This window comes from Budorcas taxicolor, chromosome 25 (genome assembly GCF_023091745.1).
Source record: "Budorcas taxicolor isolate Tak-1 chromosome 25, Takin1.1, whole genome shotgun sequence".
In the NCBI taxonomy this organism is placed as follows: domain Eukaryota; kingdom Metazoa; phylum Chordata; class Mammalia; order Artiodactyla; family Bovidae; genus Budorcas; species Budorcas taxicolor.
Window position 1 is genome coordinate 25,486,773 of NC_068934.1, and position 21,157 is coordinate 25,507,929.

A 21,157-nucleotide genomic window follows, 5' to 3' on the forward strand; every position below is an offset into this window, starting at 1 on the left:
ATTGGGTTTATTTTGTCCTCCAGCATTTCTACCTTGCTAAGTCGCTTCAGTCGTGTCCGACTCTGTGCGACCCCATAGATGGCAGCCCACCATGCTCCCCCGTCCCTGGGATTCTCCAGGCAAGAACACTGGAGTGGGTTGCCATTTCCTTCTCCAATGCATGCAAGTGAAAAGTGAAAGTCAAGTCGCTCAGTCGTATCCGACTCTTAGCGACCCCATGGACTGCAGCCTACCAAGCTCCTCCGGCCATGGGATTTTCCAGGCAAGAGTACTGGAGTGGGGTGCCATTGCCTTCTCCTTTCTACCTTGAGACAGAAGTAAAAAATAAGCAAGCAAGCTAGTGGCAGGACATTATTTAAAAATCTAGTTACCAGAGACAGGCTGGTTAGTATACATTCAACCTCATCTACCCCTTCTTTAGAATTTGCCCAGAGTAATAGATATTTAGGCCTATGACCCATCTGGGAAGACTTCGGTCTTCCGGGAGCCACTTGAGTTTTCTCAGCTCTTAAGAACACTGGGGGAAAAAAAAAAAAAGAACACTGGGACAGGCATTTTAGGAAGCTTCTTCCACCTGGTTTTCCCTCCTCCCCAAAGAGGTGCCATAAAGCCTTTGAAAAGCACATAAAAGATGCCCAATGAATGGGATGACTCACAGATACTTGTTATTCAGTTCACCAGAAAATACGATTAGCCAGAAGGCATCACTAGCATGTAAGTTCCACAAAACCAAGGACTTTCCTTCTGCTTTCTTTTCTATTATAAGCCCAGAGCCTAATGCAGTGCCTGACGCATAGCAGCCACTCAACATGTATTTGTGGAGGGGAACTGAGGACTATTCTGAATATTTCAATGAATCAAAGTTTTACTGCCTATTCTGAGGCAGCTGCCCTTTCACTTGTGTATATATAAATGTATGTCCTGAAGGTGGAAAAAAAAAGAAAGATCCTTGACACCGGGCACTCCTTCATACATTTGAAATTATGGCAGGCTAGCACTCTGACCTTGGATTTTGATATACACCACTGGAAGAATAAACATACGGCTTTTGAGAATCAAGGCCACTCCAGGTATCTTCTAGTTAGATACTCGTGATGGCCAAAGTCATAAGTCATCGGGTTCTGATCAATACCCGGCTCACTGATGCTCATTAAAGTGAAGGATGGATAACTGTGATCCTGAGAAGTCATTTTAAAGATCATTTATATACCTTTGACTTCCTTGGTGGCTAAGATGGTAAAGCGTCTGCCTATAATATGGGAGACCCAGGTTTAATCCCTGGGTCAGGAAGGTCTCCTAGAGAAGGGAATGGCAACCCACTCCAGTATTCTTGCCACCCCCCGCCAAAAAAAGGGGCTCAAAGTAATATTTTGGGCTTCCCTGGTGGCCCAGAGGTTAAAGTGTCTGCCTGCAATGCAGGAGACCTGGGTTCGATCCCTGGGTTGGGAAGATCCCCTGGAGAAGGAAATGGCAACCCACTCCATTCTCGCCTGGAGAATCCCATGGACAGAGGAGCCTGGTGGGCTACAGTCCATGGGGTCGCAAAGAGTCGGACACGACTGAGTGACTTCACTCACTTCACTATATACCTTCTGGATAAATGATACCAAGGGATTGAGTCTAATTATTCCTCTAGTTTCTTTTCAGTCTGTCACTTAAACCACAGTCAGGTGTTCATTGAGTTCCTTGGGCTCCTATCAGGCTAAAGCTGCCCTTTTATAATATTCAAAATAAACCAATGGGGTGGAGCCTATTTATAACCCGCTAAAGAAGACCCACTCCAGTACTCTTGCCTGGAAAATCCCAAGGGCGGAGGAGCATGGTGGGCTGTAGTCCCATGGGGTCGTGAAGAGTTGGACACAACTAATCGACTTCACTCTCACTTTTCATGTTCATACACTGGAGAAGGAAATGGCAACCCACTCCAGCGTTCCTCTCTGGAGAATCCCAGGGATGGCAGAGCCTGGTGGGCTGCTATCTATGGGGTTGCACAGAGTCGGACACGACTGAAGTGACTTAGCAGCAGCAAAGAAGACATGGGAAGAGGTCAAATGACTCAAACAAAACTCAAAATAAATGGTTAATAAAAATGCAAAAGCCTGGACCTCCTAGTTACCAATTTCATGTAATATAAATACTTCTCCTTTAACTTAAATTCTCAAGAATTTCTGTGAAAGTGAAAGTCGCTCAGTCGAGTCTGAATCTTTGTGACCCCATGGACTATATCATCCAAGTAATTCTCCAAGCCAGAATACTGGAGTAGGTAGCCTTTCCCTTCCCCATGGGATCTTCCCAACCCAGGGATCGAACCCAGCTCTCCTACATTGCAGGTAGATTCTTTACCAGCTGAGCCACCAGGGAAGCCCACCAAGAATTTCTGTGCTGGTGATAAATACTTAAAGCAATAATAGAAGCTCTCATTGTGCTGATAAGAAGCAGCGCTTGGTCTTCAGAGCTGAATTTACTAACTCGGGGTAGGGGTTCTTTGGCTACAGCCCCAAAGTAGAAAACCAAAGAAGCAAAGCCATGTCCCCCAAAGTCCTCATTAAAGTCATTAAAACTGGCATGCCGAAGTGCCAGTGGTATTTATTCCAGCAAGCTCTAATGTGCAGACCTGTCTGCACACAAGGTGACAATCTAGTCATTGGAAAGCATCAGTGCACTTTAAGAAATATGAAATCAAGCTCATCACTCCTCAAAAGACCTCCTGGGAAGAGTTCGGAGCATTTCAAGAGCCCAAGCATCTATGCTTGGCAACTATGTATGTTCAGGGCAGTTGGCCATCCTGCCAATGTCCAGAAAGAGAAACTGCCTGCCCTCACTGAAAGGCATATGACTTACCCAAGGTCATGCCATGGTAGCAGGTCATCAACAGAAAGTAGAGTCCCGCGGGTTGTGTGAACTTCCCGGTTGTGCTCAGAAGCAGCCCAAATGGTGGTCGAGAATGAGCTGCTATCAGCCCTCGTCACCTCTAATGGGAATCTCTTCCCCTCTGTCTTGGCTTCCTCCTCTCCAAGCCTCTTTTGCTTATCCTGTTTCCCTCCCCTTCTCTCTCTGTCCTCTCTTCCTCCCGCCCCCCTCTCTCCTTGGCTCACTCCAACCCCTCTGGCATCCTCCCTGAGTGACAGCAATGAGGCCTGTCTCTCCCTCTTGATTCATGCTGTTTATCCTGGCCTCACAAACCTTTCTAATAACTCACGGACACGGCACCGTTGATGGGCTGGCAGGCAACTGCCGGCCTTGGGCAGCTCAGGACTCAAGAAGATAATCATACTAATAAGAGGCTGAACACAAACACTCAACCCTCAGTCACCAGAGCAAGGGCAGCAAGAGGCGGCAGCACAAGGTTCATTTTCTGCCCAACGGGCAGAAGGCAATGATGCAAGAGTGTGGGCCCCAAGGTATCCCACTATCTGGGAAGAGGGGGGATGGATAAATAGAAGGCTAGGGCCTAGGACCTATCTGGGCTCGATGAAGACTGACTTAGGAATAGCATCTGTGAAGAGCATTGAAGGCTTTCCTCCACATAAAACATCTTAGCTTTCAAAGGATTCCAACTCTCCATCATTAGAACTAGCTGAGGAGATGGTTAGATTCCCCAACCTGAAAGTCAAGTCTTCAACCACTGGCTTTGTTCCTGGGTTAGCCCTGTACCTTGCCTTATTTGCCTTGTTGAGTCTCTGGGTCTCTACCCTCCAGCATCTCCGCACACTATTCCCTCTACCAGGAAAGCCCTCCCTGACCACTTCACCCAGCTAACTCCCAGTTTGAGGTCTTGGCTTATAGATAAATTCCTTGATGAAATGTTCCTTGATTCCCTCCTTGCTAACCCAGCGTCTCCTTTCCCTAATCATGGGTCAGGCCTCACAGCACATGAGCCCTTTATCATTATGTACAATCTTCCTCCCTCCTAGATCTAGGAAGAGGTTGTGACTTAAAAGGACAATCTCTCTGCCTCCAAGTTTTGACGGACCTTCATTTAGATGAGTTCTTTTCAATTATTTTAAAATAACTTCAAACCTTCAGAAAAGTTACAGGAACAGTACAGAGAATTTCCATACAACATCCTCCATTCTCTTTTTCTCCCTTCCTCTCTCACACCCTCCTTCTCTCTACAGGTAGACATTATTTTTCCTGAATCATGTTAGTGTAGGCTCAGTTGTGTCTGACTCCTTTGCAACCCTGTGGACTGAAGCTCACCAAGCTCCTCTGTCCGTGGAATTTTCCAGGCAAGAAAACTGGAGTGGATTGCCATTTCCTACTCCAGGAGATCTTCCCAGGGACCAAACCCGTGAACCTTGTGTCTCCTGCACTGGCAGGCAGACTCTTTATCACTGAGCCGCCTGGGAAGCCTGGTGGCCCAGACAGTAAAGAACCTGCCTGCAAGGCAGAAGTTGGAAAGATCCCCTGGAGAAGGGGATGGCTACCCACTCCAGTTTTCTTGCCTGGAGAACTCCATGGACAGAGGAGCCTGGCGGGCTGCAGTCCATGGGGTCACAGAGAGTCACACACTACTGAAGCGGCTGGCACACACACCTGGGAAGCCCTAGTGTGGCCTCCAAGGGCCATGTCCCTTATTCTTGGTGCGTACTTCCAAAGGACGAGGATACTTTTTCACGGTACGATTCTAAGTTTCAGAAAATTTAACATTGCTCTAATTCCAATATTCCAGTTTAGTCAATTGACTCAAAAATGTCCTTTATTGCGTTTTATCCCCCGGAATGGGATCCAGTCCAGCGTCATGCAGTACGTTTAGCTGTCAGGTCTCTTTAGTGTCGTTTCTTCTTAAACGATTTCTCAGCTATATTTTTTTGTCTTTCACAGCACTGACATTTTGGAACAATTCAGGCATTTTTTGTTTTTTGTTTTTTTCAATAGAATGTTCCAGAATTTGGGTTTATCTGAGAGTCCTCCTGATGGGTTTCAGGCTTTCTAACCCCTGAGTGCAATACAATGTGAAGTGATGTTGCAATTTTTCTGCGGTATCCTATCAGGAAGCACATGACACCCAGCTGCTTCTCATCAGGGATGTAGTCTGGTCACCTGGTCATGACACCTGATTCTTCCATGTGGTAACTCTATTTCCCTTTGCAACTAATACACCAGCAGTGAAGAGCCCATTTGAGACCACGCACACGGCTGCTCTCCATCAAAGCTCTCCCCTTGATTTCAGCTCCCACTGGTGATTCTTGCCTTAACTACTGTTCACCCTCACAGCTGCAACTCCTCCATTCATCAGCCAGCCTTCTCCTGTTGAGTCCTCCCTTCTCTTCCACTGATATATCATCCATTTCTTTATTTAGCAGCACATAGATCTGTGTACTCCTACTTTATTCCATGGGTATAATCCACAGTGGCCCTCAGTTATATTGATGCTCTAGTCGTCTCAGATCAGCTCGCTCTTTGTAGCCCTGGAGTGCAGAACTAGTACTTGCAGGGAGATACTACCATCCAGGGGGCAGATTTTGACTTAATGAAAGAAGAGCTTTTAAAAGACTCTAACTCTCCCCATCGTTAGAACTAGCTGTGGAGGTAGTTAGTTGCCCATCCTAGGGAGCATTTAATAGAGTCTGCTGACTACTTTTCCTAGAAGCAATTCATACATCAGGTTGAGGCTCTTAAAAGGTCCTTTCCAAACCTTAGAGTGCAGCCCATCCTGGAAAGGAGGAGGGTGACAAACAGGTGAGAGGAATACTCAGGAGAATACTACACACTGAGAAGGGGAAACATTCGGTCTGCCTGTGGGAAAACAACCCAACGCAGGCTGAGGGAAGCCATGGCTGCAGTGAGCGACACTCTCATCCCTCAACTAATCAACTCAACTTCTTGTGAACATCACTGCACACCAGACACCACACTCAATGCTGTGAGCCCCAGAAAGGAAGATGACTCAGAGCCACACCCATGGAGAGCCAGGCCTAATACAGCAGTCAGTGGGATGACAGAGGAGGGTCCCCTCCAGCTCTGCCTGGGAGAGAGCTAGGTAGGGGATCAGAGGGAAACTGACTTTTTTCAAGAATGAGTAGGAGGTCTCCAGCCAAAGAGCAACTGTAATCACTGGACTTCTGTTCAGCACAAGGTGGAGTCTCTAGGACTCCAATTCTGGGAATCGGTGGTACTAACTTGAGCCTTTGAAATCACAGTCTAGTAGCTCAGGCTCAGAGAGATCACTGTCTTGGGAGTTCATCTCATCAGAATAGATTCAGGGAAGCATCCTCCTGGGCGATGATGAAAACTGTGCTAGCTTACATTTCTATAGTGCTATGCTTAGTAAGTTTGCCATACACATTCACCAACTCTGGGCCCCGACAGACGTAACTGATGTATCATGACACACTCTGACATCGATTCCAAGGCCTCTTCATCTTTCTACACACATCTTTCAAGGCAGTGGCTACCAAGTCCTATCCAGAAACACTTCACAGTATCCAAGACGTTTCACATCTGATGCCTACTTTCCACTTCACAAGATTGCCACAAGATCAGACGAAGCAGGCATGAAAGTGAAAGTCACCCAGTCATGTCCGACTCTGTGCAACCTCATGGACTATACAGTCCATGGAATTCTCCAGGCCAGAATACGGGAGTGGGTAGTCTTTCCCTTCTTCAGGGGATCTTCCCAACCCATGGATCAAACCGAGGTCTCCCACAGTGCAGGCAGATTCTTTACCAGCTGAGCCATAAGGGAAGCCCAAGAATACTAGAGTGGGTAGCCTATCCCTTCTCCAGGGGATCTTCCCGACCCAGGAATTGAACCGGGGTCTCCAGATTCTTTACCAACTGAGCTATCAGCGAAGTCCAAAAGCAGGCATGGCTGTGCCTATTTTATTCCATTTGTTTTAATTGCTTTTTTAAAATCCTTTTTTTCCCTTTGGCCGCACCATGTAGTATGCGGGATCTTAGTTCCCCAACCAGGGATTGCACCCCTGCTCCCTGCAGTGGAATCACAGAGTCCGAACCACTGGACCACAAGGGAATTCTGTGTGTCCATTTTAAAGATGGGAAAACAGGTAGCAAAGTCCATGTCTCAAAGAACTGAGCGGGTCTTCTAGGAGATGGGGTGGCCTCAACAATCTGAGCAAGCTTGACCCTCCTACCTAGCCAACTCCAGATGAAAACTTCACCCTGGCCAGCACCTTGATTCTGGCCTTGCAGAGTCACCCAGCTAAGCCGTGTGTGCACCCCTGATGCACAGAAATTGTGAGGTAGTGAACAGACGTTCTTTTACGTCATTAAGTTTGTGACAATCTGTTATACAGCAACAGCAAACTAATACAGGGAAGGAGAGAAAAAGAAGGACCAATGGAAGTTGGTCTTCAGTCAATCTCAGGACAGTAAGGAAGCATCTTTCTCTCTAAATAGCACTCTGAAAGTCTCACCTTAGGCCTACTTGCCTGTATTTTTAGGTGCGACCACAGATGTGAGCAGAGCTGCAACTATACACGGCTGCCTGTCATACTTGAAGGATAAGCAACTTTTCCATAACAACACGCCCGAGGGGCTGGGGCTTCTTTTTTTTTCTTTCTTCTCCCTTGGCATGAGTTGGCTGCGGAGGCTGCCAGCGACAACAATCAGCCTAATGCCATCTAATTGACCTCCCGCCTCCACGGTCTGCTCCAAGTTCTCAGGCAGGACCACTGGGGTGCTTCCCTGAAGACCCAAGGCAAAGCTGTGCACAGCCTCCACCCACGTGCCTGCCCAGAATAACTCTTCTCCTCCAGCACACCGCCAAGGCATTAAAAATCCCGCTGCTCCAATTCCCTTCCCCCAGTATTAAAACCAGAACCAGACCTCTGCAGAGACTGAGCCTTTGATTTCTCAGACCCAATAAAAGTTCACAAGGAAGAACCAGCCTCATGTTACCTTTTCTTTTTATGGAAATATTTCCAGAATAATCCACAAAAAAGCACATCATCGAGGGGGCAATAAGAGAGCCAGAAAGATGATAGGAGGGAAGGGGGACAGACAGCCCCTCTATAAACCACAAGCACTTCCCCCCAGCCACGACCAGTCTCTTTCTGGAGGAATCAAGATGAGACTGCCCTGTAGGTGATCTTATCAGGCAAAACGAGCTGGTACCCAGCCTCCTCCCACACAAAACAGAGTCAAATAAACTGTCAACACATGGGACACAAACACTGCTTTTTTAGATGATGTCAGGGTTCCATCCCCACTTGCCAGACTCGACCCCTGTTGGACTGGTCTCCACGGTAACTCATCCACCCAACCCCCCTCAACCCCATCCCCTTGAGGTCAGATCTGCTCTTACCTACGACCTGGATAATCTGGGCTAGGAGGACACCGTCCGTCACGTCTTGCTGGAGATCCTTAATGAGACGCCTGTGGCCTGATTTGGCTAGATAGTGATTGGCCCAATCCGTGTAGATCTGCAAGAAAGCACACGCGGCAACTTTAGGAACCCCGTCAGATCCGAGCAGCTGCGGGGCCAGCGTAGGAGCCACTGTCCCGCCGGCGAGCTGTCTGGGGCCAGCCCTCACCATTAACATGCAGCGCATTGTGCCCGTGGGGCATTCAGCTGGCCAGAGCCGCGCTTTCACCTATTGAGAGATCTGCCGTCAAAGGCTCAGGAGAAAGCTAAAGAAAGCCTCAAAACGCGCAGGGGTCTGAATGGGACAGGGGACACGGAACTAAGCAGTCTGTACCAGACGGCTCTGAGAGGCTGAGGCTCTAAATGCAGGCGCGGTCTCCCCCACCCCACCGCCCAACCCGGCCCCTTCCCATCTTTTTCTCTTTATTGAGAAAACGTATGGGGAGGTTACCACCCAACAGGCAATCTTTTCATGGGCCATTTCAGGGAAAGGAGTTCTCAGGAGCCTGGGTCCCTTGTAAGGGAGCCAAGTACCAAAACACAGAGCCCTTCAATTACTCTTGTGTGAGTGGAGTTATTAATGGCCTCACAATCATCTCAAATTTAATCAGCTTCATTTAAAAGCCCAGCATCATTTTCACTGTTGGGATTCTGTGAACGGCAACAACACATCCCCCAGCAAATTCCAACACATTTAAACACAGCATTGGTGAGCACAGCACCCGGAAGGCAGAGGCTGGGCCGCCACGGGATCAGAAAAGCAGACCCTTCTGGGGGACACAGACCCGCCCCTCCCAGTCACAGAGCCACCGGCACAAAGAGTATTTTCTTCCAACAGGCCGACGAACCAGGAAGACTCTCACCTGAAAACTTTCTCCCACAGTGACACAAACTGAAAATAAAACTGAAAACCTCCTCATCAGTTTTGCGCGCTAAGTTTCCTATGGGGACTTGTGAATTTGTTGGGGAACATCAAGGTGTTTATCAGAACCTTTTCTTCTTTTCCCCCAGGAGGGATATGACCATATGGCTGCTCATTAAGAGAAGTGTCCCCTCTCAGCTGGGCCATGTCAGCGGCTGCAGTTCATGCACTAACCCATGTGAGGTTTCCACCGCAGCGATGAAACCCATCGTTGCACCTCCATCAGCCGGCCTGCTCTGAGATCTCGAGGGACTCAGAGCAGCGGAAGACCTACCCCAGCCCCAGCCCTCCCTCCGTCCTGCTCTTCCCAACACTGTACTCATCAGGGGAATCTCACACAGTGGGGTGCTGCCCTTCAAAACTCCCAAAATGTGGGCTCAAGGGCCAGTGCCTGGACTTACAAAGCAGGGCCCTTCCAGGGAGGGGCACCTCTGACTACTCCAGCTGCGACAGTGAAGGAGGGCTCATCTCAAGGGTGGGCAAGGCGGACGTGCCCTGTCTACTTCATCAAGTGCTGGGAACAGAAAACTCCTGTCTGTTACTTTCTTCCCTCAAGACTCCCACATTGTCAGATCAAAAATTTAGTACAGCAAGATCATTTTTCAATTTCACAAGCACTGAGAAACCTAAGGAAGCGGAGTGCCATCTTGGTCACTACAATGGCCAGTCTGAAAGGTCAGTGATCCCTGGATCAAACTGTTAAGAGGGAGAGAGGGAAGGGGAAAAACATTCAAAAGGAAAGAGAAAGACCAGGGTTCAAGCCCCAACTCTAGAGTCTCCCCGGGGCGGGGGGCGGGGGCGGGGGGCGTGTTGCGGTTGTTTCGTTCAATGCTGTAGCCCAAGGACCTACAATAGCACGAGGCACGTTAGAACTTCCCAGTAGGTAGGTGTGGAGGAATGGGTGTCTGACCTTAGCTGAGCACCTTAACTCTCTGAGCCGAGGTTTTCCTATCTGCAATATGGGATCGATACTGTGTACTTGTCAGTTTTTATGAGGACTGATACAACATATTTTTTTAAAATAGTGGCTTATACAGAGTAGGAGCTGAGTAACAACTAACACGGAGCCTAATACATGCCCCACACCAGTACAAATACTTAACACACATTAACTCATTGCCTCCTCATTCTGTGAGGTAGATGCTAGTACTGCGTCTATGCTTCAGGAGAGAAACTTGAAGTGCAGGGAGGTAAAGGAGCTTACCCAAGGTCACCAGAAGTGGCAGAGGCCAGGATTTGAACCCAGGCTGACTGGCTCTAGAATCCTTTAGATGTGCTCAACACTGCTTCTCTGAATATGAGTATAAATTATTCAAATCACTCACCCCCTCCATGACACCCTCCTACTGACGAGACTTATTCTTCTATTCAGTTATGTTCACGCTGAAAGAATTGTTTACATAGATAAAAGCTCCAAATCAATCCCTTGCTGTCACGTGACTTTTCTTAACCAAGTCACTGGACTGTCCTGGGCCTCAGTTTATCCAGCTGTAAAATGGGCACAGCCAGTCCTACTTCAGAAGGTAGTTGTGAAGAATTCAGTGAAGTGCCACGTGGAAGCCCCTGGCCTGACCCACATGGGGCTCGGGAAGCAGAGGTAGTGGGTGGTTATGAGGAGGCATGAGCAGACAGCTTTAAACATTAGCTGCCAGGAGGCCTAGTACATCTGTGACCTTTGGCCTGGCTGTGCTCACGAGGGAAATAACAACACCTACACATCATCAGGTGATTATGAGGGTGAAACAAGTCCATATACATAAAGAACACAGAATCTGAGACTTGCTAAGTGTCCAGTAAATAAAAGGAATAACGAGAAAGGTGACTCCCAGCATTATAAAACGGGCCAGAACAAAACCAGCCACAGCCTCTGCCCTGAACCTCCAGGACAAAATGACTCAAGGCCTCACTCCCCTTCTCTTTTGTCACAAGGTACAATTTCAAGAGTCTGGAGCACTCTCTCTGCAATCACAAACCAGGGTAGATGGTAAAAGACAAGCAGGCCAGAAACCGGCCAGGCTGGTATGGAGAGTGAGGCATCCATCCCTAAGTAGGAGATATACCCCCAGGGATGTCTCAGGCCCTGGAGGGATCCTACCAGCTGAGGGTCTGAGGGACCAAGCTGCTGGGGCTAAGTCGCTTCAGCTGTGTCCGACGCTGTGCGACCCCACAGACGGCAGCCCACCAGGCTCCTCTGTCCCTGGGATTCTCCAGGCAAGAATACTGGAGTGAGCTGCCAGAGACCAAGAGAACATCCCAAAGCTTAAAGCCATCTGCCCCACAACCGCCAGCTGAGGTGAGAACAGGCCACAGGCAAGAACACCGCTGAGTGGGAAGCAACCCAGGTACCTCTGCTTATTCCCTTCTTAGGTGATTAAGGGTATTTTTAAATAGACATACCTTCTCTAAAGCCAGCCCTCCATGTGTGTGCGCAGATGAGCAGGAAACCAAGGCTAAGCAAGCTTCTTTCAGCAAGTCCAGGGGCACTTACACACACGGTACAGAGTCCTGGCGAGGCCACACAGGTACCTGGTATGCCAGGGAGAACTTAATTCTACAGAGGTCAGCAATGGCTCTGCCAGAGACGTGACCTTCTCTACTCAAAGCTGTTTAAAACAAGAGCTCTTCTCCCCACTTGAATCCACCTACACACCACTGCGAACTGTATGTTCCAACAGCGTACCTCTAATCCTGTCACCTGCTCCGAAAGTCTCCCCACTGGACTAAAGGCAGACTGTTCACACTGTGGCTCAAGGCAGTCTTCGCATCCACCCACTCTTCCCCAGCCAGTGTCCAACCTTGCAGGGGAGGTGGTGTGTGTGAAAGTTAAGAGCATGGGCTTGGGCACTGACCAAGTCAAGCTGGCCTTGGCAAGTGAATGCCTATTCACCTCTCCATACCTCAGTTTTATCCTCCATAAAATGGGGATCATACAAAATACACAATTAGGCAGGGACTGGCCAACTGTACACAGGCCAAACCCAATGGGCCACCTGCTTCCGTGAACAAAACTCTATGGGAACCCAGCCACATCCATTTGCCATCTGTAGCTGCTTTCACACCACAATGGCACAGCTGAATAATTGTGATACAGACTTTTGGCCCACAAATCCTCAAATATTTACTGTCCGATTCTTTACAGAAAAAAGTAGCCAGTCTGTGTCATAGGGACTGAATGATGTAATGTGCCTACATTGAGCAAGTGCTCAGGAATAATTACGATTATTATTGCCCCAGGAAAATTGGACCTCACACTTCCCCCATCGCTGAACTCCTGCCACCTCACCCACCTGAGGGCCTCCACTGGGACCACACAGCAGAACTCCATTCCTATGCTGGTCCTCCATGAAGTTCACTATTGATTTCCCAATTGCATCCTGAGCTGCATACAAAGCAGGGAACCTGTATGCTGGCACCATCACCTCACCCCCACTCACAGACTGGGGGCAAAGATGGTGTCCTGCCCGTCTTTGGGCCCAGACGTGCCTCTCAAGAAGGGGGCACAGGAGGGGTTTGGTAAGTGGTTGTGGAGTTGGGCTGAACAGAGAGCAAAAGGGCAAATCCTTGAGAAACTGATTACACTGGTGACTTAATGTGAGCTCTCAGCAAATACTCAAACCAGGATCTCAAGTCTCTTTACTGATTGGAGAGAGGAAAGAATAGAGAAAATAAATCACTCCATAACGCAAGCTCACTAATCAGGACCCAAACAAGAATCATTAATTTATCTGGAGTTTCCTCTCCCTAGCTCTCAACTTTCTGAAGAAATGAGTCACAGGAACATGCCTAGATTTATTTTAAGAAATACAGTTTTCATGGGTCATCCTAAGCACTGACACAGGTCAGGGCCCTCCCCCTCTATTACTGTTTCAGTAGCCCATGCGATAACTACCATTCTTCCTAGAAGTACCTTTGGAAAATAAGCTCACCACATCCTTCGTCATTAAGGACTTCATCAGGTTCAGAAACTCAACAAAAAATGGAACAGAGTGTGTTTGAAAGATCTTAAGCAAGGGCTACATCAGGCAGGGCACCCTCTCTGAGCCTCAGGCATCCAGAATCAACCTCTCCAGAACCTCTCCTTCCCCAGGGTTCCAGAAACTTAGAACTGCTGCTGCCCCAGCTGGGCCCCTGGAGCCCACTCTTCCCTGATGGGTGAACTTTCAGTAGAAATGGGCAAGACAAAGAACCACACAGTTTTGGGGAAGAGTAAAACCATCATCGCCACACCCCACTCCAAAGTATCACATCATTCCAGAGTAAAAATTCTAGAGGAACAGGCTTCAGAACCTTTTCCCACTAGTATCCACAGGAGTCTTTCCCACTCGGACTCGTCTCACTGAGTTCACCACTCTCCCCACCGGCTCTGGCGGGAGACCTCATCAGTGCTCCGGAAGCACTCGGCGAGGGAAAGGAGTTCTGTCAAAGCTCGAAAAGAAAAAAGGGGAAGGAAGACAATGACAGCTGAGAGCGAATTCGTTTTGATTCACTTTATGAGCCTTGACAGGATTTCAAGGAGCGTGTCATTTGTTTGCTTACAACTCCACCTCATTTCATATCAAACAGGCTGAAATCAAAGAGGGAAAGTCTTGACAGATCAAGTGAAGTAAAGAACCCGATTATTAGTTGTAACAAGAAAACTGATAAAAAATTGCACTGTTGTTAAACCAATGGGGAAGGTGCCAAGTTTATACTGCACTTAGCTCTCCAGTGAAGGGGGATGGTAGCATTGGAAGGAAGAAACCTCCCCAAAATCTATAAAATAACTGCACCTAAAGTCGTTACCCTAACAACCCTTAAGTCCAGACCAACATGTTGGGCTGCCTGATGGATCCAAAAGGCAACAGAGAGAATTAGCACAGTGGTTACAAGAGGAAAAGGGTGCAAATGAATCTCTTAGCAGGAAATGCCAGAGTAGAGATTCAAGATACACTAGTCATTTATTAATAGCATCTGAGGTGGTTTCCAGCCAATCAGTTGTAAAGAGAACCTATTGTCTGGCCTCCATTCAAGGTCTCACTGTAGACTTCAGGGATATCGTCAACATCATATCGCTTCCATGACTGTGCAGTGTGTGGTTAAAATGACTTAGTTCTGATTGTCCAGAAGTACAAAAATGACATTGCAACAATAGTACAGTGTCCACCCAGCACCTGAATACACAAAGAACGATTATTCAATCAGTCACAGTTTTAAGAAAATCAAAATACACCATTTGTTATTAAGGACAAAGCTAGTTAACACATTCACTTCTGCATCCCTGGCATCTAGCAAGAAGCCTGGCACCTACCCCACAGGTGTGGTCACAGGTCCACAGATCATTTCAACCACCTGGGGTGAAGTGAGGGGCCTGAAGTTATTAGCTGGTGGCTTTTTCCCATGTTCCCGCTCTCCCCATCAGAGTCTAAGATATCCTCTCTTAAGGTAGACCCTGCCTTGATCAAAATCACTCCCTTGAAATAAACATTCAAATGGGTGAATGATGCCCCAGCCCTAAACACTGGAAAAAGACAGGAGCCCAGAGCAGCCGATCTTTTGCTCAAGGCCACAGAGTACAGCAGGGGCTGAGCCCAAACACTGGGGCTGCTCCCTGTTTTCTAAAAGGAAGAATCTAGTTCTGCTTGGTGTCTTTGATTCTTACTACATACTCACCCTGGAGAGCAATGTCCCTTCCATCCACATCTTTGCCATCCAGCCAGACGGCCCATGGTGAGTCAGGGGGGCCCTCACTTACATGGTGGTGATATGCAGGTTTGCCTTACAGACACAATGAGAGCATGTATGTCAGTGGTTAACACAGTGTCTGGAGCACAACACTGGATAAATAGTGGTTATTTATGGAGAAGGGAATGGCTACCCACTCCAATATTCTTGACTGGGGAATCCCATGGAGAGAGGAGCCTGATGGGCTATGGTCCATGGGGTTGCAAAGAGTTGGACACGACTGAAGCAACTTAGCATGCACACACGCATGCATTCATATTCAAATTAATGTAAGTTTCAGGGGGAATATGTCATTCTAAATTGCTGAGAGCTTCCTCTTTTGAAAGCCACCATTTTTAACTACGTCACTGGGACTCTTTCCCAAGATTATCATGATTCGTGCTTTTAAAATTAACCCAATTCCATGTTTTCTTGATGACCCATGGATATCACTATGAATAGCATTTTGATGCATTCAAGGATGCCCTTAAGGCTGGACTGTCTTTAAGACCCCAGAGTCTTTTAATAATTGGGTATAGAGTAAAAATACCATTCAAGCCAGGTCCCTGATGGGACTTTTCCACTGAGGAGAATACTTCTAAGTGTGCAGGCTTTCGTGGTACCCCTCTGATGCTCTGAAGGTCATAAGGGAAGGCCTCTTGGCTCTTAGCTGCTTTCTAGACAGTGAGATTGCTAGCAAGCTGGGCTCCTGGAGTACCAAGATGTGACCAGGGTCTGTATCTCCAACCCGAGCATGTGCCGAATGGTACTGCCAGTCCCCACGCTCAACATACATTTTGGAACCTGATTCACAGAAACTTGTTTATACCAAGGAGTACATATCCCTGTCTGGACCCAGAGACAGCAGCAGGCTGAGGAAGGTGCCCATTGCTGGTTTTCTCCCCTTCTAACTGGCAGTAATCTCTGGCCCCTGCTGAGTTTTCCAAATTTGCTGACATACTGAGTGCAACACTTTAACAGCATCATTTTTTAAGGATTTTAAATAGCTCCTCTGGAATTCTGTCACCTCCACTAGCTTTGTCGTGATGCATGCTCCCTAAGGCTCACTTGACTTCACACTCCAGGATGTCTGTCTGGCTCTAGGTGAGTGATCATACCATAGTGGTTATCTGGCTCTTGAAGACCTTTCTTGTATAGTTCTTCTGTGTATTCTTGCTACCGCGTCTTCATCTTTTTGCTTCTCTTAGGTCCTTACTGTTTCTGTCTTTTATCGTGCCCATCCTTGCCTGAGATGTTCCCTTGATATCTTCAATTTTCTTAAAGAGATCTCTAACCTACTTGTCTGCATAACCAGATGCACCCTGACACCAGCCCACAGGTAGACTCTTGTTCCAAAGGGATACACACACATGTCAACACACACACAGCAGGTAAGTAGAGGAGGGGCAGGGCTTATCACTAACTTGAATTTCCACCCCTCCCCTCCCCCACCTCCACAACACCTTTCTTTCTACCTTGCCCCTAATGATATCAAGTCAACATAAGGTGCTCAGAGCCACACACATGCCACAGTGCGTTGAGCAAACCCTGCCGGAGCAGCTGCCTATGCTAGATCTCGCTCTTATGTAAGATGCTAACTACCATCAGCCAAATTCTGCAGTGGAGAGTGCCTTCTAGAGTCAGACTGCTTATGTTTCAGACATGCCTCAACCACTTGCTGCAAGAGTTATCACGGGCAAGTTCCTTACACTATATCTGGGCCTTCATTTCCTCATCTGTAAAATGGATCAATTCCCTATTCAGGTTCTTGTGAGACTGCAAAGAGGACATCTAATAATGCCCAGCGCATAGCAAGGGCACACAGCATGTTGGCACCAGTTAGTACTACCATGAGGACGATGCCATGCACTGTGAGCACTTGCCCAGCAATGGATTCCTTTCGTTCCCTACTCATTGTGAGGCAGGTATCGTTCCCCCCATTTTACTGATGAGAAAACAGAGGCTGAGAGGGGAAACGACTCTCCGGATTTCACACACAAGAGGGCAGCCTTTGAAAGCAGAGATTCTGGCTTCCCTCAGAGGCCCACGCGGGAACCGCTGGCCACAGACGGGTGAGTGTCATGGCTGCATGGAAAAAGCAGGCAGAGACAGCAAGGCTCGTTGCACAACAGCTACCTCAGGGTCCCTGCCTCCTGCCCCTGGGAACAGAGCTGGCCGCTTGTCACTCACGCCTAATGGACCCAAGGTGGGGGGGGGGGCTGACACTTTCCCACGTCACCAAAGCACAAAGCCAACATCATAGCAGGGTCACTATCACAAAAATAAGAAGGCCAGTACAACAGGGGTTACCACCGCTGGGCTGTATCCAGACGGGAAACGTTCAGGAGTAAGCTCGCCCAGTTCCTCCAGCCTGCAGTGAGCCAGGGCTGCGGGGGAAGGGCCCACAGCCACACAACGGTGGCATTGTCTTGCGGGAACACCAACCAGTCACAGGTGGGCGTGCACAGCAACTCCGGAGGTTTTGAAACTGTGCCTCTAGAAAAATACACCAGGCTGGCGACCGTGTTGGGAGGCACTGGCGAGATCTCGGGGAGGAGGGTGCAGGTGCCTGCTCACCCCACACCTTAGGCTGAGTCACCTTTGATGCCTGGGATGCCCCTGGCGTGGTTGCGCCCTGTGCTCCTGGGATGAGCGCTGCTCTGCACCACTCTTTGACAGGACACACAGTCCTTCCTCGTTCATGTCCTAGCTGACCGCCACCACCTGTGCACAAGGGGAGCTGGGCTGCTGTTGAGAACCTGCTGAGTGCCAGGTGTTGTATACCTGTCAAATACGACGTCTCCCCACACCAGAGTGGCAGCGGCAGGAGAACAGAAGTCCTTTATTTTGCTCACTGAATGTTTCCAAAACATCCAATATGGGGCCTGGCACACAGCAGGGACTCACTAAATATCTGTGGACTAAATGAATCATCCCCATTCTACAGGCTGGAAAACAGAGGCTCTAAAAGGCTAAGAAATGTACACAGGGTCACACAGCTAATAAAAGGCGATGCTCCATTTGACCCAGCCCGCCTGGTCCTACGGCTACCAGCTCTCACCTCAAATGTGCACCCAGATCTCCCGAGGGCCTCCCTGGAAAGTCAGACAAGGCAAGGATGAAGACCTATCACCAAAGGCTTCAAAACAAACCCCCCCGCTGTACTCCCTCTCAACCACTCCAACCTTAGAAGATCTGAGTAACTTTTGACCAGGATGTCTAGCATCTCCAAGAGAGCCAAATGTCAGAGCCCACTTGAAATTTCTGGAGTATTTTCTCTCCCTTCCTGTGTTCATTAGTTACTGACTGATTAGAGACACTTTCTCTCCAAAGTATGGCTGTGATGGGAACCAGGCCCCTCCAGGCAGGCCCGGCAGGAGGGGAGGAGGAGACGGGGCTGCCAGTAGGGGGAGCTGCTAAGCACACTCTTGGAGAGGAAACGTTCCCAAACTCAACAAGAGGTTTTGAGAGCTGGCTGGCAGGGTGGCCATACCTGAGGGGCTGGTGACAACCTGGGTGACAACCTGGGTGACAACACAGACCTCCTTCCAGTCTGGTCATGAAACGACCTTCTAAACATCAGCCTCCTTCCGGTCCTCCAAGCCTTCACAGTTCCCCTCACCTGCAGGCTGCGGGTAAGGGGATGCCAACCATTGTTTCTCGTCGCCCTCTGTCCTGCCAGAATGCCTCCATTTAGCTCCCTAAGCACAGGCTCCCCAGGATTTTGGCTCCACTGGGCCCAGTTACCTTGGAGTCCTAGGTAACTTCTGGCAGGTTGCTTAACCTGAGTCTCAGTGTCCTCTTCACAGGACTGCTGAGTGCATAAAGTGAAACGTTAGATCTAAGGGACCCCACATATTTGGGCAGTATGCCAATGCTTTGTGACTTGAGCAATCCACTTTCTGAGCCTCAGTTTCCACATCTGTAATATGGGATAATTATCTACTATGAGGACTATTGTAGGACTAAATGAAAATGTTCGCAAAGGGCTTAGCACAGTGCCTGACACATAGGTAGAACATTTAACTGTTAGCTTCCTTCCCTGCCTTGTCCCCATGTCCCCGACCCATAGATCCCTCTGCTACGCCACTCACACATGGGCTCTGTGCCATGTTAACCTTCAGTCCCCACTCGTGGGTTTTCTGGTCTGGTGTGTCCTTCCACATCCCTCCGTTTAGCAGGATTCTCTTTTCTAGAAACCAGCTCTGACTGCCAGCCTTCTCTCCTTCCTCTGAACTCTTAATGCACCTACAATTAAATATGCCTGTGTACCAGCTCCCAGCCCTTGTGCCTCTGCCCACACCATCCTCTCTCCAGCAGAGCCATCTCTTCCCCACCACCCGGCAAATGCTTATTTGGTGTCTTACAAGCCCAGTCAAGTGTCAATCCCTGTAAAGCCATTCCCAACTCACTGTCTCACTCCTATCAGGAAATTCTTTGTTGCCTCTTCTCTGGCTCCAAAAGCACCCTGCACATGTCTTCATGGCTACTATAACCGTTCACATGTCCAACAGGGTCTTCTCCAGGGTAGAGAACAAGTTTTCCACACCTTTGAAACTCTAGCACAATGCCTGACTCACTACAGGAGCTCAATAAACAAGAACTTACTGATTTACTGCAGGGTCAATGGGTGGATGGATGGAAGAGAAAAAGGGGTAGACTGGTGAATGTTCGGATGGACAGGCGGATGGAAACAGGGGATGGATGAACGAATCTGTTCCCCTTCACTGCCTATAACATAAAGCCCCTTAAGTCAAGATGATGATTCATGTATCTTTCAGACCAGTCTTAGCACAAGGTATAGAATGGGCACTGGTAAGTAAGGCTTCCCTGGGAGAACTTCCAGCAACATAGTAGCAGGACCCACTTGACCATGAATATTAAAGTGCTATTTAAAAAGACACACACACACACACACACACACACACACACACACACACAATATGCGACAGCAGGCTTGCACTAGCTCAGGAGAGTTGACTGGTTAAACTTTCAGGAAATCTGTGAGTTGGTTGTTAACCAGCCATTAGTGATAAAGGAATTATCAGAAAGAGAAATTTAAGAAAACAATCCCATTTACAGTTGCATCAAAAACAAGATACCAAAGACTGAGATTTCACCTTTGGGCCACACCGTTTTCTGGTTGTCCAACTTTGCATTACCAGATTAGCTTGAAATTTACTCGAAACATCCTCTGAAAGGATGAATAGGAAATGATGCGACCTTTCCTGATCTCCATCAGTAGCTATTCCTGATCCCGCTACAGTGCTGTCTTATGAGGCTATTCTGAATCCCAAGAGACCAATTAATTCATCCATAATCACAACTACAGAATTTCAGTGACAGAAGAACCTCCAGTGATCTAACTCTTAAATTTATAGTTGAAGAAAGTGAGGGTAATTTAAGTTAAATCCCTTTTATGTTATCCCCAAACTTAAATATACGGCTCTGTATGGACCTAAACATATACAGTCAAATCAGCCATGAGATCACAATAAAATATACACGAAGCAAATAAAAATGTACTCTTTTGTATGATAAAGCTGAACTTAGAAAATGGAACATCTTGAAAAAAGAAAATATCTCATCTAAAATTGTTTAATTTAAAATTTTTTCTAATTTTACTGAGATTTCATTTACATATAATGACCTGCATATATCTAAACTGTACAATTTGATGCATTCTGATCTATATAGACCCATGAAATCACCACTACAATCAAGATAACAAACATTTCCACCAACCCCAAGAACTTCCTTGCAACCCTTTGTAATCCATCCATCCCTCCACCGCTGCTGCAAGGCTAACACAGATCCACTGTATCTCATCACAGATTCACTCAGGCTTTCTGACCTGTACATAAATAGTATTATACTTACTTTAAAATTAAATTATATAAACTTAACAATTAAATTTTTAAAGGTGGTCAGACTCAAAACTCATCACTTTCCATTTATCTTTCTACATTTTACTATTGTTTATGCTTAAAGTGATTTACATCTATTATATCCCTATTACAACCCACTCCAGTACTCTTGCTATCTGTATGAGGGAAAATAGTATTATGCACATTTCTTGCTGGGAAATATTGAGAGCAGGAAGAGAAGGCAGCAACAGAGGATGACATGACTGGACGGCATCACCGACTCAATGGACATGAGTTTGAGCAAACTCCAGGAGATAATGAAAGACGGGAGCCTGGTGT

General features: G+C 47.7%; 1 protein-coding gene across 1 annotated transcript in view; it reads right to left on the bottom strand.

Annotated features, from left to right (window-relative positions):
* NAV2 (neuron navigator 2) overlaps positions 1–21,157 on the bottom strand; it is a 424,695-nt gene that overhangs the window by 283,774 nt on the left and 119,764 nt on the right. The window contains exon 2 of the mRNA XM_052662508.1: positions 8,270–8,387. Coding sequence (XP_052518468.1) covers positions 8,270–8,387 — 118 coding nt within the window. The remainder of the gene's footprint in view (positions 1–8,269; positions 8,388–21,157) is intronic.